Source organism: Panthera onca, chromosome E2 (assembly GCF_046562875.1).
Source record: "Panthera onca isolate mPanOnc1 chromosome E2, mPanOnc1 haplotype 2, whole genome shotgun sequence".
Classification (NCBI taxonomy): Eukaryota; Metazoa; Chordata; class Mammalia; order Carnivora; family Felidae; genus Panthera; species Panthera onca.
Genome location: NC_138353.1, coordinates 16,288,925 through 16,308,642, shown reverse-complemented (window position 1 = coordinate 16,308,642; position 19,718 = coordinate 16,288,925). Strand labels below are relative to the sequence as shown.

General features: G+C 39.1%; 2 protein-coding genes across 8 annotated transcripts in view; one reads left to right on the top strand and one right to left on the bottom strand.

The window, feature by feature from the left end:
• ZNF570 (zinc finger protein 570) overlaps positions 1 to 10,182 on the bottom strand; it is a 38,292-nt gene extending 28,110 nt beyond the window's left edge. The window contains exons 1-3 of one of the 6 annotated variants that reach the window (XM_078439044.1): positions 10,092 to 10,180; positions 8,364 to 8,414; positions 856 to 939 (exon numbers count right to left, since the gene is read on the bottom strand). In XM_078439044.1, the coding sequence (XP_078295170.1) occupies positions 856 to 939; positions 8,364 to 8,366 (87 nt within the window). In that variant the 5' untranslated portion in view covers positions 8,367 to 8,414; positions 10,092 to 10,180. The other 5 variants (XM_078439046.1, XM_078439050.1, XM_078439049.1 and 2 more) reach the window with 5 other exon arrangements.
• A 151-nt stretch (positions 10,183 to 10,333) lies between these two features.
• Positions 10,334 to 19,718, top strand: part of ZNF569 (zinc finger protein 569) — a 32,926-nt gene continuing 23,541 nt past the window's right edge. Inside the window, exons 1-2 of one of the 2 annotated variants that reach the window (XM_078439024.1) lie at positions 10,334 to 10,446; positions 11,920 to 12,075. The gene's annotated coding sequence lies outside the window, so the exon portion shown is untranslated. The other variant, XM_078439025.1, reaches the window with a different exon arrangement.

Below are 19,718 nucleotides of genomic sequence, written 5' to 3'. Positions count from 1 at the left end.
TTAAGTTGAGCATCTGAGATAAGGAAGTATGTGAGAGTTTCCTAATTGGTTTCCCTGTTTCTATCCTTGTTCCATTTGGTTAATTCTCAATAGTAGCCAGAGTGATTTTATTAAATGAGAGTTAGATATGTCACTTCTATGCCCGCAAACTTACAGTGGCTTGTTTCACCAAGTTTGAGACGTTTGAGTTTGACATATCTACTACATAACCAAGTGAAGATACTAAGTCTAGTTGATTGGATATAGAAGTCTGGATTTCAGGAGAGAGGACTGGGCTGTATATAATTTGGTGGTTGTCAGCATATAGATGGCATTTAAAGCCATAAGACAGACTGAGATCTCCAAAGGAGTGAGTGTAGATAGAGAAAAGAAGAGGACCAAAGACTAAGACCTTTTACTTAATAGGTGCTTAATAAAAAAATGTTGAGTGAATGAATGTTTGGACAGAGACTAATGAAGAAGTTGGTCTGTATCTTGGGGAACAGCATTCCAGGCAGAGGAAACAGCAAGTGCCAAGGTCATGAGTTAAGAACGTACTCAGCAAAAAAAAAAAAAAGAATGTACTCCGTTCACTACAAGGAAGCTAGCTAGTGTGGCTAGAACTGAGTATGTGAGTTGCAGAGTGACAAAATGAGGTCAGAAGGATAGTCAGGGACCAGATTATGTATGGTCTTGCCGGCCAAGGCAAGGACTTCAGCATGTATCCTGAATGAGGTGGGAATCAACTGCTGGAGAGTTTTAATAAGTGACATGAGATTAGTTACTCAGTAAAGTGTCAGCATAAGCAAAGTTAATGTCTGCTTTGACATCTGAAGAGCAGGAAAATCATTCAGGAAATAGAAAACACCAACTCACCTGGTACATGGCTTTAAGAAGTCCAACAGCCATTCTTTCCTCTTCTTGGCTCTTCTCTTGGGAAATGGCAGTGTCCTTGGATGACTGAGATGGGGAAAAGAACAAGAAAAGGTAGGGTTTCCCTATAGCATCCAGAATCACCAGCCTAGAATTTTTCCGCTTCTCTTTCCTCTGTTACACCCTTCCTTCCAATAGAAAGAAAGCATACTGGAGACCTAGAAATTTGTTTGCATACAAGTTAACCCATGCCTAAATCACTTCCTTATTATTTTAACAGTAGATTTTCTCGATTTTTACAAATAAAGACTCTGAGGAATGTAATCATTTACATAAAGGCACACAACTAATGACTAACTGTACCAAGATCAAATAAAGGTCTTCTTGACTCCACACTCTCTCTCCTCTCCAATAGACCAGTGGTTCTGAAACTTGGTGGCACACCGGCATCACCTGGCTGGCTTCATAGTCTCAATCAGTCCCCCCACATACTCATTCTTAAAAACTATAGCGCCAACCACCGTCTGCTGACACAGAACAGTCAGCGGCCACGACCGTCACGCTCTCCCAAAGCTTGAAGTCTCAAACACTAGAGTATCGCAACCGACGTTCACTCTCACAACCCCAGTCACAAAGAGGCCGAGGGTACTGGAACAAACGGGGGACACAATACCCTCCACACCCCCCACCCCCCCACTTACAGTCTCACTCTGTAGCATCAACTATCGACTCACTCGCACCCACAGTCACAGATACGACGTGCACAGGCACATCGGATGACAGTCTCACACTGTATGACAACCAACCACGATCTCGCACCTAGAGTCACGCCGAGGGCCGGGAAACCGACGACCGGGTGACCCACAAGCCATTCCTCAGCCCATTCCCTACCTGCAGAAGTAACTGCGGGAAGATCCCGTCTCCGCCCTGAATGCTCAGGCGATCTCTACCCCGGCCCACCTCCTGCCCTAAGAGTCTGATGGAACCCACCCCCGCGGGCCCGGAAAGAAGCTACTGGGCCTCCGGAGGACACAAAGGGGCCGCCGGCCCAGTAATCGCAGGGGCCACTGGGAAATGTAGTCCGGACCAGAAAAAGCGGCGCTGCAGAGTCCGACTACACTGGCGCGTCTCCGCCGGAGGATTCGTAACACCGCCCCTCTGCCCTGGGTCCTCCCACGCTGACTTCTTCCTGGCCCTACAGTGGGAGCCCAGATCTCACTTCGGAGCCTGCGTCCGCCACGGGAACGGGGTAGAGTGTCAACTAGATGGCCTACGATTGAAGTGCGCAGACACAAGTGCTCCGTCCACCTCTCTTAGCAACCAGGCGCAGAACTTAGAGTCGCGGAACAGCCGCAGGGGGTGAGGTTCGGGAGCGCGCCCACGCAAACGGAGTGAGGGGCGAGCACCTACAGTTGTGCTGGGGTATCCGAAAAAGTGTGTGGGACAGGGAGGGCAGGGAGTAGAGTGCGCAGGTCCCGACTTCCCTAGAGCGTTTCAGCTTCGGAAATGGTTACCTCGAAGATCGCAGGGAAAGGGTCGGGGTATAAAGTGTCACCCTTGCATACCGTTCTTGTATTTGTGATTTGGTGATGATTGGTGTGAATGTGTCCTCCCTTCCTAAAATGGCTCTTCTACCGGGGGTCTTCCAAGTTCCCTTATTCTGTCCATTCAGATACAAATGTCACATCTCCAAAAATGCCTTCCCTGATCACACCACTCTGACCACTTTAATCTGACTCTATACTCCCTTAGAATGGTGTTTAAATTTGAACAAGTTCTGTAACCTGGCTAATTTTGTGAGTGGTGCCACGACCCTCTGATTCTGTCATTGTGTGTCCGTGTAAAACCCTAGGTGTTGGGGCGGGCATGCTGTTTTTCTGTGACCATGTGTGAGATTGTGTTGTGTGTGAGAATGTGCTATAATAGAAAGGGACTGCCTGGTGTAAAGTGGAGTAGAAGTGTGATATAATAGTGTGTGTGGACAGATCCTGAGGATTATACTAGTGGATGTGGATGGTGTGTGGAATTTTTCCTTGTGGTATCAAATTAGAAAGCACCTAGTGGGTGCCAGATGCTCTTGGAGGTGCTGGGATAGACATAAACAAAATAAACTTTTAAAAATAGCAAATAGAGGGGCTCCTGGGTGGCTCAGTCAGTTGAGCATCTGACTTTGGCTCAGGTCATGATCTCATGGGTGTGGGTTCAAGCCCAGCATCAGGCTCTGTGCTGACAGCTTGCTCAGAGCCTGAAGCCTGCTTCAGATCCTGTGTCTCCTTCTCTCTCTGCCCCAACCCTGCTCATGCTCTGTCTCTGTCTCTAAAAAATAAATGTAAAAAAAAAAAATTAATACAAAAATAAAGATAAAAATAGCAAATAGAAAGTGAGTAGAAGGGTAACCTCAAGAGGCTTAATACATGTGTAATTTTGTTTTAATGTTTACTTATTTTGATAGAGAGGGCAGGGAGGGGCAGAGAGGGAGGGAGAGAGAAAGAATCCCAAGCAGACTCCATGCTACCAGTGCAGAACCATGAAACCATGAGCCCCTAACTGTGAAACCAAGAACCGTGAAACCATGACCTGAGCTGAAACCAAGAGTTGGATGCTTAACTGAGCTACCCATGGGTCCCTACATGTATAATTGAGTAACAAATAGAAATCTGGATCCAGGGACGCCTGGGTGGTTCAATTGGTTAAGCATCCGACTTTGGCTCAGGTCATGATCTCACGGTTTATGAGTTCAAGCCCCGCATCTGGCTCTCTGCTGCCAGCATAGAGCCCGCCTCGGGTCCTCTGTCCCCCTCTCTTTCTGCCCTTCCCCCACTTGTACTCACTCGCTCTCAAAAATAAATAAACATTTAAAAACAAAAATCTGGGGGCACCTGGATGGCTCAGTCGGTTAAGCATCAGACTTTGGCTCAGGTCATGATGTTGCAGCTCAGGGGTTCGAGCCCCACCTCAGGCTCTGTGCTGACAGCTGCGAGTCTGGATCCTACTTCGGATTCTGTCTGTCTCTCTCTGTCCCTCTTCCGCTCACACTCTGTCTCTCTTTCAAAAATAAATGCACATTTAAAAAAATTTTTTTAAAAATAAATAAAAATCTGGATCTACACAAGGAATGAAGAGCATCAGAGATAATAACTACTGGGTAAATATGTAAGACTTTTTTTAATATTATTTAAATCTTGTCCAAAGATAAATTATTGTTTAAACAAAAATATAAACAATGTAGTTTAGGATGTGAATGTAAATCATATGACAACAATTGCACAAAGACCAAGAGAAGAGAAGTAAATGGAAATAAACTATTGGAAGTTTCCTCCGTTCTGTGTGAAGTAATATCACTTGAACAAACACCATAAGTGAAAGATGTATACTCTAAGTCCTATAGCAACTACTAAACTAAGAAAACAAAAAGTTATAGCTAATAATCCAACAAGGGAGATAGAATGGAATCATAAATTGTCATAAATCACTCAATCCAAAAGAAGTCAGATAAAGAAAGGAACAAAAAACAGATGGGAAACAAATTGCAAGACGGAAGGTTTGTATCAATAATCAGATTAAATATAATTTATCTGAAAATCCAATTAAGAGGCAACAGAGTGTCATAGGGGATAAAAAAGCATGACTCAACCATATATTGCCTATGAGAAACTGAATTTAACTCCACCAATAGGTTAAAGGTACAAGGATGGAAAAAGATACACCATGCTAATGCTGTGTAGAGAAAGCTGGAATAACCTTGGATTTGGCAATGGATTCTTAGATGCGACACCAAAAGCACAAGCAACCAAAGGAAAAAAGAGACATATCAGACTTCACCAAAATGAAAAACAGGGGTGCCTGGGTGGCTCAGTGAGTTAAACGTCCCACTCTTGATTTGGGCTCAGGTCATGATCTCACAGTTCGTGGGTTGGAGCCCCGTGTCTGGCTCTGTGCTGACAGCTCAGAGCCTGTGTCTCCCTCTCACTCTCTGCCCTTCTTCCACTTGCGCTCTGTCTCTGTCTCTCAAAAATGAATAAATATTAAAAAAAAATTTTTAAAGAAAACAGTTTGGCAATTCTTCAAAAGCTTAGCATAGTTTACCATATGACCCAGCAATTCCACTCCCAAAGGCAGTGATAGCAAGAACTTGAACAGATACTTGTATTCTTATGTTCATTATACCATTATTCAAAATAGCCACTAGGTGGAAACAACCCATGTCCATCAACAGATAAACTGACGAACAAAATGTAGTATATATATGCAATGGAATGTTATTCAGCCATAAAAAGGAATAAAGTTCTGATAATATGGTACTACATGGATGAATCTTGAAAAAATTATGCAAAGTGAACTGAACCTACACAAAGGACAAATATTGTATTCTGCTTATATGAAATATTTGGATTAGACAAATTCATAGAGAAAGAAAATAAGAGGTTACCAGGGGATGTGGGGAGGGAGGAATTGAGAGTTGATTGCCTAGTGTGTTTAGTGACTACAGAGTCTTCATTTAAGTTGATAACAATTTTGGGAGCGCCTGGGTGGCTTAGTCGGTTAAGTGGCTGACTTCGGCCCAGGTCATGATCTCATGGTCCGTGAGTTGGAGCCCCACGTCGGGCTCTGTGCTGATAGCTCGGAGCCTGCAGCCTGGAGCCTGGAGCCTGCAGCCTGGAGCCTGGAGCCTGCTTCTGTTTCTGTGTCTCCCTCTCTCTGCCCCTCCCCCGTTTGCGCTATGTCTCTCGCTGCCTTTCAAAAATGAATGTTAAAAAAATAATAATAATAAGTTGATAACAATTTTGGAAATAGATAGTATTGGTGATTGTACAACACTGTGAACATACTTAATGCCACTGAATTGTACACATATAAAAAATTCTTAAAATGACAAATTTTGTGTTATACATTTTATGGTCATATAAAAATTTAATAATGTAACATACCACAAATGGAAGTGTATACTTTAAACGGGTGGATTGTATGACATGTGAGTTATATCTCAATAAAGCTATTAAAAAAAAAGAAAACTGGAGCAGGTGTATTGATATCTACAAAGAAGATTTCAGAACAAACAATAGGGATAAAGTTAATTTCATAATAATACAGTGGTCAGCTCATCAAGAGGAAATAACAATTGTAAATGTCTAATGCACCTAACAATAGTTTCAAAATACATGAAACAACAACTGATAAAACTAAGAAAAGAGAAAATCCACAGTGGTAAGTCAGAGATTCCAATACCACTCTCAGTAAATAAGCTAAAACACAGAAGATTTGGAAAACACTGTCATTGAGCTAATTGATATTTACAGAGCAAAACCAAAAATAGCAAAAAAAATACTCATTTTTTTCAAGTGTACCTGGAGCATTTACAAAGGTAGAACATATACTGGACCAGAAAACAAGCCTCTCTCTTTCCACAATGAAACTGAATTAGAAATCAGTAACTGAAAATATGTGGGTAATTCTCTAATATTTGGAAACATATACATTAAAATATTTTTAATGTTTATTTTTGAGAGCATACAAGCAGGGGAGGGGGGGCAGAGAGAGGGGGGAAAGAAGAACCAAAGCAGGCTCTGTACTGACTGACAGCAGACAGCCCCATGTGGGGCTCAAACTCAAGAGCCACAAGATCATGACCTGAGCCAAAGTCAGAATTCAGACGCTTAACCAACTGAGCCACCAAGGCACCCCAGAAACATATACATTTCAAAATAACCCATGGGTTGAAGAAGAAATCAAAAAGGAAATTAGAAAGTATTTTGAACCAAAAGAAAATGAAAACTATATAAAAATTATGGAAGGCCACTGAAGCAGTATTCAGGGAGAAATTTATAGAAACAAATACTATATTAGCAAAGAAGAAATCAAAGTCTCAAATCAATGACTTTTCCATTTTGACATACTAGAAAAAGAAGAGCAAATAAAACACAATGTAAGTAAAACAAAGGAAATGATGAAGATCAGAGCAGAAATTAGTGAAATAGAAAACTAACAAATAAAATAAATCAATGGAACCATAAAGTGGTTCTTTGAGATTAATAAATATGATAAAACTAGCCAGACTGATGAGGAAGGAAAGGGAAATAACATAAACTACCCATATCAGGAATGAGAGAAGTGACATCTCTACAGATTCTACAAATATTAAAAGGAAAACAAAGTATAGCATACCAACCTTAATCCAGTAAACACAGAGCCTGCTTCAGGTCCCTGGTCCCCTTGTCTCTCTGCCCCTCCCCTGCTCTCTCTCTCTCTCAAGAAAATAAATAAATATTAAAAAAAAAAAAAAAAAAAAAACCCTCCCTGCCAGTCTCCTTTCCTTCCTCTTGCAAACCATTTGCAGACTTTCTTGGGAAGCCTGTCCTGCTTTTCCTAGGAAGCTTCATTATGTGAGTAATAAAACTTTTCATACCCTCTTGGTGTGTGTATGGCATCAAGAGTCTCAACACCCCACCCAAATTTTGTGGGTGGTACCTGCATACTGGAAAATAAATGGGTATCACAATTCACAACAGATAGGAAAAGGTACCAATGTCTTTTTTCACAGGTGACATAATCATTTAATGTAGAAAATCCAATGGAATCTCCAAAATTCTAGTAGAAACACTAAGCGACTTTAGCAAATTAATAGGTTCCAAGATCAAGGTACAAAAATCAATTGTGTTCTTATATGAAATACAAGGTACAATCAGAAATTGGCAAGGAACAATTGGAAAGTGAAATTTTTAAAAATTCCATTTAAAATAGTACCAAAAACTGTGAAATACTTAGGGGTAAATCTGACAAAAGATTTCATTACTTTTATGTCAAAAACTACAAAATATTGCTGAGAGACATGAATGAAGATCTAAATAAATGGAGATATATACTATGTTCATGGGTCATGCGATGACTTTCACCATTTGAAAGATGGCACTTCTCCCCCGATTGATCTGTATTTTCAACACAATCTCAATCAAAATCCCAGATAGTTTTTTTTTTTTTCATTTGTGCTTTTGGTATACATTGACAAATTCCTTCTAAAATCCTTCCTACGTGTTTACCTAAAAGAAATGAAAATTTATGTTCACACAAAAAACTGTACATGAATGTGTACAGCAGCTTTAGTTATAACAGCCAAAAGTTGGAAACAACTCATGTTCTTCAGTGAGTGACTGACTAAACAATGTGTGGTATATCCACATGGAATACCACTCGGTAATAAAAATGAATTACTTATACATGTAAAAACATTTATGAATCTCCAGGGAATTATGCTGCATGAAAAAGCCAATGCCTAAATTACACATTATATCATTCCATTTATATAATATTCTTGAAAGGTAAAATTACAGAGATGGGAGAACAAATTAGGGTTGTGGGGCCTTAAACAGGGGGCTGTGGGCAGGAAGGAAGTGGGTGTGGCTACAAAAGAACACATGAACTATCTTTGTGATGATGTAAATATTCTAAGCCTTCACTGTATCAATGTAAATACCCAGGTTGTGACACTATACATAATTTTGGAAGATGTTACTTACCATTGGAGGAAACTGGATAAAGGGCACACAGGATCTCTGAATTATGCAAATCTAGAATTATCTCAAAATAAAAAATTAATATTAAAAGCTAGGCCAAAAAAGAAAATATATTCTAAGGTGGTAGACCAAAATCCAATTACATTAAATGTAATTCACTAAATATGTCAAATTAAAGATTAAGATTGTCATTATTGATCTTAAAATAATGCTGTTTAATAACAGACATGCTTTAAAAATAAAACAGGTTAAAAACAAAAGGATAGAGATAAACCATGCACTAACCAAAAGAAGGATGGTTAAACTATAGTAATATCAAAATAGACCAAGAATTAAAAAAAAAAAGCCATTATAAATAAAGAGTAAACTCCAACAGGACTGATCCAACAGGAAATTATTACAATTCAAACAACTCAAAATGTATTCCATCCAATAAGAGAGCTTCAAAATATATAAGGCAAAGTTAACAGAAATAAAAGGAGATCTAGACAAATCTCCAAGTATAAAAAATCAGGAAGCTGGATGGACATAGAACACCCAATTCTGTTCTTTTATCATCTCTTAACAAAATGATAAGCAAAAATAATTCTTACAGAAGACAGGAAAAAATTTACTATTGGTAAAGACAAAATACAAACAAAACTCATTTGGAGGGCACGTTCGTTTTACGTAGTGTTTGGGAGTTTCTTGTCCCTTCCCAGACCAATTCACACTCTCTGAAACAGCGCCCAATATCATCTAGTGAAAGGAAGACATCCTAGAGGTACTATAGTCCTACGGGCTTTATATAGCTTCATGGTAAGCTTATGAGTCAGTAGCCTCTCTGATAATCTCCAACAACTACAAGTTCCTGATATTTAGCATGCTGTAGTCTGCAGCATTTCGTTCTCATTGCCAGCCTATCATAGCAGAAAAGCACTGGGCTAGTGTTTTCAGAGGCATTTTCTCCATTTTAGTCTCTTCTACAAAATTACTGCAGAGTCTTCAACTTTCATTGTCAATGGTTTTTTATTTCTTCTCAAGTCAGAGCCTGACCCATATGAAATGCTGAAAAAAAAAAGGAAAAATCTTTAGGGCAGTAGTGGAGTAACAGAGAATTAAAAAGCATGGGTGTTTCAGTTACATGGATTCACAAACGTTTAAAATTCCTCCCATTTAATATCTTGGTGACTGTGGTTTATAAACGGAACCTTGTAAGTTTCAATATTGTAGCAGGCTCGAGTCCGAAAAGCAGAAACACACAAAGAATTGACAAAAGCACACAGTATCTGAAAAAACTGCAGGGTCAGAATCAAACGGTCACAAGAACATACAACGCGACCATTGTCATACAAATGGTCGCAAATTCGCACGACCCTCAGTCACTGGACCTGAGAGTCTCTGGACTCCATAGACGCCCTACCACCAGGTCCACGGCCTAAATCTGCCACACACGGTGACACAACACCACTCCCCTCTTCTGCCTGCCAGGAACTTGAGGGTCAAGCTGGTCCATCTCGTCCCGCCACGGGCCCCTGACTTTTCCCAGTCTTCACCCTGCTGAAGTCCGTGTGGGGCCCGGACAAGACGGAACTAAACCCACTCAGCGGAGCTTCCTTCACGTATCAGGCACCGTAACACCGGGAAACCGGCGACCCAGCCAACCGTAAGAAGGCAGGCACTTTGCGCAGAAAATAGACTTGGCCGTGAAGGCCTCTGGGAAATGTAGTCCTCGGCCGAAAAGTTGCTAACCTTTTCAGATTCTTTTCAACATCAAGTTGCACTTCCAGGCTCCTAGTGGAGTGCCGGGCTCAAGTGAAGCAGCTGCAGCAAAACTGTTGAGCCTCCAGGGCAGATCTTGGCGCCCTTAAACGCAGCGGTACGCTAATTACCGCTACTCGCCAACAAGAAAGCCGGCCCGCCCCCACCCCCGTGAGCCGCGGGGGCCTCTGGGAAGTGTTGTCCGGCGTCTAACGGACCGAGGCTCGTGCTGCCCTCAGTCACAGCCGACGCTGACCTTACAGGAGCCTCCGACTCAGCCCGCAGGGGTTGTGCCACTTGGGCGGCATTGAGTTGTGGGATTGGGCCTGTATCCGCGGGCTCCTTGGTGAGTCTTCGGGAGACCTCGAGCTCTGAGCCCTGGACCCTTTGTGCTGGTTGGGAGTAGGGGCCTGCGGACCCCGTGCCTGCGTGCTGGAGGAGGATGCCGGCAGGGCTGTGCAGGTGCGGGTGGTTCCCTGCGGCCGTGGGAGTGGCGCGTGATGGAACTGTTTGCCAGACATTTGTGACTGAGTGTGGCCGTGAGAACGTGTGTGTAAGCGGATTTTGTGGGTGTGCTTTTCCTTTTACGTTTCAGTATGAATGTGGGTGCGAACGTGCGTGATTGTGGGATCGTGAGTGAATGATAAACTCGGTGGATGAAAGGTAGAGCACGGTTGTGTGTGTAGGTTTGTGCGACTGTTTGTATCAGTGCCTCATTTCTTTGGTTATGGTAATTGAAAATGTGTTTTTATGTGAGATATCGATAGCCCCAACACTTGGTATTTATTTACGTTAAATTTTATTTTTGTGTATTAGCCTCGTTGTTTGCGTACCAACTTCATGCTCCTTGCCCCCGACTCCCCGCCCCAAATCGCAAAATACAGAAAAGGTCATGGAAAACAACGTTCGTAATTCTGCCAGCCACCGTCAAAATTTACTTCTCATCTTTTCACTCCTCTGTGAATACATTCATGCATTGCTATATTATTATATATGTCCATAATAGCTAAGAAATTGGTATCACACTACACATACAGTTCTGTAACCTGCCTTTGTCATTTAACAATACACAATATCTTCCCATTTAAACATTTACAAATGTATGTCGTCATTTTAAAGTTTTTCATGCTCTACAGTTTAATACATTTACCCCTGTTGATGGGTAATTTGTTTTTTTCAGTTTCTTGCCATTATGAACAATGTGTTTATCACAACTAGTTGTCATATGTTATAATGCACTTACTAATTTGGGGGAGGAGGTGGAGGGGTAGGCTTCTAGAAGGGGAACTGATAGGTCAAAATGTATGTGGTTATTAAAGGCTCCTTAAAGCTATCCAATTATTCTCCTGTAAGGTTCCAATAATTTACAGTATTATTGGCATAGTATAAGATTGCTGTATTCATACACCCTTGATAACAATGGTTATCCACTATTAGTAATCTTTGCTAACCTCATAGATGTAAAATTTCATTAATTTGCAGTTTGGTTACATTTTATTTTTATTTATTTATTTTTTTAATTTTTTTTAACGTTTATTTATTTTTGAGAGACAGAGATAGACAGAGCACAGCAGAGGAGGGGCAGAGAGAGAGGGAGACACAGAATCTGAAACAGGCTCCAGGCTCTGAGCTGTCAGCACAGAGCCCGACGCGGGGCTTGAACTCACGGACCGCGAGATCATGACCTGAGCCGAAGTCGGCCTCTTAACCGACTGAGCCACCCAGGCGCCCCTGGTTACATTTTAAAAATCTTTGTGAAATAGGTGTTTTCTAAAATATTTTTCTGAAGCAGTATTCTCTTTTCAAATTTGTTTTCTAGATTCTTCAGGTACTAATTCATTTATCCATCAGCACTCCCTTTATTGAATGCTGTCTATGTGAAAGGAATAATTCTAGATGCTTGGGATATAGCACTGAACAAAAGAGAAACTCTCTGCTGTCATGGTACTTACATTGTCGTGGACCAGATAATAAGGTAAGTGAGTTAAGTATAACATACATTCAGTAGTGAAAAATATTAAGAGAAAAAGTAAAACAGAAGGGTATATACAGTGAGAGAAGGGAATTCAAGTTTTAGATGGTGTGGCTAGGGAAGGCATCCTGAAAAGGTAATAAAGATATGATGGAAGTGGAGCACCGGGGTGTCTTAGTCAGGTAAGCATCCAACTCAGTTTCGGCTAATCTCGTGGTTCGTGGTTTCGAGCCCCAAGTCAGGCTCCATGCTGGCATTGCAGAACCTGCTTGGCATCCTCTCTTTCCCTCTCTCTGCCCTTCCCCTGCTCATGTGTGCGCTCTCTCTCTCTCAAAATAAATGTAAAAAACAAAAGATATGAAGGAAGTAAAGGAGCTATTTATGCATGTAATTGAGGGAAGGTTATTCCAGGCAGAGTGAACAACAGTTATAAAAGTCCTGAGGTGGGAACCTGCTTGTTAACAGCAGAGAGGCTGGTATGGCTGAAATAGAGCAAATGAGATGGAGACTAGTGGGAAATGAGAGAAAAAAGGTAAGTGGAGGGAAGAAGGGTAGATCAAGTTCATAACATGGGCCATATTATGATTTGGCTTTTACTGTGAATGAGGTGGGAAGCTGTTGGAGAGTTTTGATCATGGGAGTGACATTATCTTGCCTACAATGTAAGAGTATCACTTTGGCTGCTCTGATGAGGAACTATACGAAGAAGGATGGGGGTGGGGGGACAAGGGTAGAAGAGACCATTTAGGAAACCTTTACAATAATCTAGGGAAAAGATGTCCGTGACCTGGAACAGAGTAGTAAAAATGGTGAGAAGTAGTCATGTATTGGATATAATTTAAAGATAGAGCTGATGGGGTTTGCTGAAGGAACTGATGTGGAGTATAATTGTGACAAGAGGACACAGTATTTTTCAATCTGGCACACTTGAAGAACAGAGTTATCATTAACTGAGAAAGGAAAGAAAGTAGGAAAAACTGACTTGGGGCAAAGGGAGATAGTGAGATTTCAGTTTGGAATATAGTATATGAAGCATGAGATGCCCATTGGACATTCAAGTAGAGATATTAAGTTGGCAGTGGGATATACAAGTCTGAAGTTCAAAAGAAGAATCTGAGGGGTGCCTGGGTGGCTCAGTGGTTAGGTTAGCACGGAGTCTGCTTGGGATTTCTCTCTGTCTCTCTCTGCCCCACTGCCGCTCTCATGCATATCTGTGTGCTCACACGTGCACACTCTCTCTCAAAAAATAAATAAACATTTTTTTAAAAAAATTATGTGAGATCTAGGCTAGAGACATAAATTTGGGAATTATCAATATGTAGATATTTAAAGTGAATAGACTGAATGAGATCACTTAAAGGGTAGGATAGATAGAAAAAGATAGAGGTAAAGGACTTATATCTGGGTCACTCCAACAAAGCCTGGGAAATGAGAAGGAACAAGCAAAAAGGACTGGAAGGGACTAGCTAGAATGGTTGGAGGGAAGCTAAGTGAGTTTGATACCCTGGAAACCAAAGGAAAAATGTGTGTTAACAAGAACTGTGTCAGTGCTGCTGATAGGCCAAGTGAAAAGACGACTGAGAAAGGAATGTTGACTTTAGCAACATGAAAGTCATTGGTGACCCTGAAGAGGAGTTTCAGTGGAGTATGGGGCTAAAGAGAGAAATAGAGAAAAAAGTTTGGAGATACCTGTTATAGATAATTCTTTAAGTTTTTCTTTAAATGGAAGAGGAGTGAAATAGAGGGGTAGATGGAGTTGGATTTAACCAGAGTGTTGGTTTCATGAACTAATTAGGAGTAATGTGAGGCAAGGGTGTCTAAGTTGGCAGGAATTAATTATATTGATTGACTGAATTTTAGGCCAGGTAAGTAGAAGAGTGAGGATAGGAAGGAGGTGAGGGACAGTGAAAAATTGGTAGAATGAACGAAGTTCCTGATGGGGTTGAAGGACTGTTGGGTTGAAATATTAGAGGAAGTAAGGTAGAGAGATGGGATATTTTTCCTTTACTTGTCAAATGTTTTCAAAATAGAACAATCCCTCTTTTTACCACTGTATCAGTTTAAGAAAACATGGAAGATTACCAGCTATATTTCAGTAGGGGTTACAAAATGATATTTGGTATAAATGGTGTTTGAGTTCTGCATTCCTTCTTCATTTACTGGCTGGAATATTGTAAAGAAAAAAATTTCCCTCATCAACCCTTTGGTTACCTTGAAGAAAGTTTTTATAGGAAAAGCAGAATACACTGATTCTTTCCCTTTATAGGTTTTCAGGCTATTGAATTGGTTCCTTAGCATTTCCCAATGAGTTGTTATTTTTACTGTTATGTACTCATAGATTTTAGCATATTTGATGTAATTCAAACCATTGTGCTTATTTTCTCTGTTAAGCTCAAATTTTCCCATCTTTGGTTGTCTTTTCAAGATGTCTTTTAAGTTTTTTTTTTTTGTTTTTTTTGTTTTTTTTTTTTAACACATCTCTGGAAGTCTTTGATAGTGTCCTACATTTCTGGTATGAAGGTTATTCCAAGATCATTTTGGATATTTCCTGCCTTAGGCATGGAATCAGGCATTTTTTTTATGGTGCTCTGGTTCCTTTTATTAGGAAATGATATTTTGAGACCACCGTTACAGTGCTTATTGTTATTGGCAGGGTCATTGTTTCTAGAGTTTGTTTTTTTTCCTTTTTGGTGGACAGAGCTAGGAAATACACTCTTTTATTTTTTAATAGCTTGATAATATTTTATCCATTTAAAGTGTACAATTCAATGTTTGGGTTTTTTTACTATATTCACAGGTATACCCATCATCATAATGTAATTTTAGAACATTTTTGCCCCTCCTAAAAGAAATACATATTAGCAATCAGTCTCCTATTCCCCTTCTTCATCCCAGTGTAATCAACCATAATCAGCTTTCTGTCTCTATAAATTTGCCTTTTCCAGACATTTGGTATAAATGAAATCATACAACATATCATCTTTTGTGACTGGCTTCTTTCAGTTGGCATGTTTTCAGTGTTCATTAATGTTGTAGCAGGAAGTATATTCTTAACAGAATGGACTTCATGAGTTCATATTGCTATTTCCAATTTTAAAAATTCAGAATTACCCACTTTTTACTTTGGTTTTATTAATGTATCTTCTGTTTGCTCATTTATTCATCCATGTTTGTATTTCTGTGGTGTTAGTTATTTCTCTTCTCTCATTTGTGATTTTATTTATTTGGGTCCTGTCTCTTTTTTTCTTGATAAGTCTGGCTGGAGGTTTATAATTTTACAGTTTTTTTCAAACAACCAGCTCCCAGTTTTATTGATCTGTTCTGTTGTCTGGTTTTTATTTTTGTTTTTAACTTTAGTTAACATACAGTGCAATATTGGTTTCAGGAGTAGAGTTTCTATATCATTTATTTATGCTGTAATTTTATTATTTCCTTCTTTCTGCTGGCTTTAGGCTTCATTTGTTTTCCTAGCTCCTTTAGGTGATTGGGTTGTTTATTTTAGAGTTTTCTAGCTTCTTAAGATAGGCTTGTATAGCTATACATTTTCCTCTTAGGACTGCTTTTTGTTGTATTCCATAGGTTTTGAACTGCCATGTTTTCATTTTCATTTGTTTCCTTGTATTTTTTTCTTTATTTCTTCTTTGATTTCCCATGTTGACCCGTTCATTGTTTAGTAGCATGTTGTTTAACCTCCCTGCATTTGTGGTTTTTCTTGTGACCCATTTCTGGTTTCATAGCACTGTGGTCAGATAAGGTAAAGAGGTCTTGTTTATATTATATTTGTGCCTCTATTACCTTGTTTCTCTCTACTCCTATTAGTAACTTTAAAAATTTTTTTAGTTTTTTTGGGTTCTATTCCATTTTTTAATATGAGTAAATATGCTTGATATGTGTATATTCATATCATCCCTCTTAGATAAATTTTAGGGTTATTTTTAATCTCACTTTTCTCAGATCATCTTAAATAAATTTGAAGATTGACTTGACAAGTTGAATGAAAAGTGTTTTTTGAAAGGCTACTGGAATTATGTTAATTTTATAGATAATATTGGGAAAGGTGTCATCATTACCATGCTCACTTCTATTTTAAAGCATGATATTTATTTAAGCCCACTTTTAATGAACATCAGTAAATCGAATAAATGGCTCTTACACAGCTTTTGTTTGCATTATTCTTAGTACCTTAGTGTTTTTCTTGCTTTTGTGATTGTGAATAGGTTAGTTACAATACCACAGAGATCTCCTACTGTGTTTAATTCACCTCTCTCCTGATTAAGCATTTACTTGTTTGTATCCTTTGACTGTCTTCCAGAGTTACTATCAGGCTGATCCTGACAGGTTTTGCTAGTTTTTTCAGTTTCTGAACAGACATGGACCCCTAGAATTTCCTACTCTTATATTTTTGCTGATGTCACTCCTATTCCTTTGCTTTTAACCTATCTGATGTTTATATTTAACATGTGTTTCTTGTAGGCACATATAGTTGGGTCTTGGTGTTTTTACCCACTGGTAACAACCTGTTTTTCCATTTTTGTATTTTGACCATTTATACTTCATATTATTTATTTATATATTTATTTGTTTATTTATTTATTTTTAATTTTTTTTTAACGTTTTTATTTGTTGTGAGACACAGAGACACAGAGCATTAGCAGGGGAGGGTAGAGAGAGGGGGAGGCATAGAATCTGAAGTAGGCTCCAGGCTCTGAGCTGTCAGCACAGAGCCCGACACAGGGCTCAAACTCACAAACTGTGAGATCATGACCTGAGCCAAAGTCGGTCGCTTAACTAGCTGAGCCACCCAGGCGCCCCCATATGATTATTTATATAGTTGAATTAATATCAGTCATCTTTGTAACTCTTTTCTGTTTGTTCCATTTGCTGTTTCTTTTTTTCCCTTCTGGACTTCTGTCTTTCACTGAGCATGTTTCCATTTTGTCCACTCTTTTACTGTATCATTTATCCTTGTGAAAAGAAAATTGGTATTACTCTAGAGTTTATATATATTTTTATCATTCTTTTTTGTTTAATTTTTTAATGTTCATTTACTTTTGAGAGAGAGACAGAGCACAAGCAAGGGAGGGGCAGAGAGAGAGAGACAGACAGACAGACAGACAGACAGACACAGAATCCGAAGCAGGCTCTAGGCTCCGACCTGTCAGCATGGGGTCCGATGCAGGGCTCGAACTCAGGAACTGTGAGATCATGACCTGAGCTGAAGTTGGACACCTAACCAACTGAGCCACCCAGGTGCCCCTACAATATATATTTTTACCTAATCTGAGTTCACTCTCAAAAAATGCTATAGTGCTTCAGATAAAGTGCAGGGAGCTTTATAACAGTACAGTTGACCCTTGAACAATATGGAAGTTAGGTGTGTTAAACACTGTGAAGTTCAAAGTCCACCTATAACTTTTAACTCCCCCAAAACTTAATTACTAATAGCCTGCTATTAACTGGAAGCCTTACTGATAATGTAAACTATTGATTAACATGTATTTTTTTTAAGTTATATGTATCATATACTGTATTCTTACAGGAAAGTAAGCTAGAGAAAAGTTATTAAAATCATGAGGAAGAGAAAATACATTTACAGTATTGTACTGTATTTTTTAAACTTTTTTGTTGTTTTGTTTATTTTTGAGAGACAGAGATAGACAGAGCACAGCAGAGGAGGGGCAGAGAGAGAGGGAGACACAGAATGTGACGCAGGTTCCAGGCTCTGAGCTGTCAGCACAGAGCACGACGCAGGGCTCAAACTCATGGACCGCGAGATCATGACCTGAGCTGAAGTCGGGTGCTTAACCAACTGGGCCACCCAGGCGCCCCAGTATTGTACTATATTTATTTTTAAAAATCCCCGTATAAGTAGACCCAAATAGTTCAAACCTGTGATGTTCAAGGGTCAACTGTATTCCGAAGTCCTCCCTCTCATTCTTGTGACATTCCTGTCATTCATTTTACTTGTGCATGTGCTATAAAATCACCTAATACATATAATCACCTAATATAATTATTTCTTTAAATAAACATTTCTCTTTTAGAAAAATTAAGAATGAAAGAGCCAGAAGATTTTGTTTTAACTTCATTATCCCTTCTCTGATACGCTACTTTTCTTTATGTAGGTCCAAGTTTCTGACCTATATCATTTTTCTTCTGCCTGAAGAACTTCTAACATTTTTTGCAAGGCAGGTCTACTGGTGATAAAGTTCAGTTTCTGTTCATTTGAGAAAGTCTTTATTTCTCCACTTTTTTTTAAAGTTTTAATTTAAATTCCGGTTAGTTGACATACAGTGTAATATTAGTTTCCTTTGCTTTTGAAGGATAATTTCCCAGGTTAGAGAATTCTATGTTGGTAGGATTTTCTTTTAATACTTTAAATATTTTACTCCACTGTCTTTTTGTTTGTATGGTTTCTGATGAGAATTCTGTTGTAATTCTTATTCTTGTCGTGTTATACATAAGGTGTTTTCTTTTTTACTGGCTTCTTTGAAATTCTTTTCTTTTTTGATTTTCCATGAGTATGATATCCTTATGTATGGATTTTTGCTGTTTAGCCAGCTTGGTGATTTTTGAACATCCTGAATATCGGAGTAAAGTAGATCCAGATAATATCCAATGGGATATTATTCAGCCATAAGAAAGAATAAAATCTTGCCATCTGTGACAATATGGATGGACCTCGAGGGCATTATGCTAAGTGAAATAAGCCAGACAGAGAAAGACAAGTACTGTATGATTGCATTTATATGTGAAATCTAAAAAAAATTAAAAATGCCTCCCCTCCCCAAAATACCAAGGTCATAGGTAAAGAAAACAGATTGGGGGTTGCCAGAAGCAGGGGTAGGGTAGGGGATAAGACAAATAGGTGAAGGTGGTCAAAAGGTACAAACTTCTAGTTACAAGTCCTGGGATGTAATGTATAGCATAATGACTATAGTTTGCAATACTCTACTGCATATGTGACAGTTGCTAAGGGAATAGATCTTAAAAGTTTTTATCACAAGAAAAAAATTGTAACTATGTAAGATGATGTATATTAATTAGACTTATTTTGATGATCCTTTCACAGTGTACCCAAATATCAAATCGTTATATTGTACACCTGAAACCAATATAATGTTATATGTCAATTATACCTCAGTAAACAAAAAAACTTTCTAAAAAGGAAACTATACACCCAAATAATTTCACAAGTGAAATAGCAAACATCTAAGGAGGAAACTGTAACAATTCTATATAAACTCTCCCAGAAAGTAGAAGAAGCAGAACACTTTCCAACTCATTTTATGAGACCAGCCTTACCCTGATATCAAAACCAGACAAAGACATGACAAGAAAACCACAGACCAGAATTTTTCACGGACTTAGATACAAAAATCCTTAACATTGAATTGAAAAATTGAATCTAGCAATATAAAAAGGATAATATAACATGACTAAATGGATTCATGTTGGGAATACAAAATGAATTTTAAGTTCATTATTTGAAAATCAGTGACTGTACTTCACCAAAAGAGAGTAAAGAAGAACCATATGATTATCTCAATAGATGCAGAAAAAGCACGACAAAATTCAACATTTATTCATGAAAAAATAATTCTCAGCAAATTAGGAGCAGAAGGGAATGTTCTTTACTAAAGGTC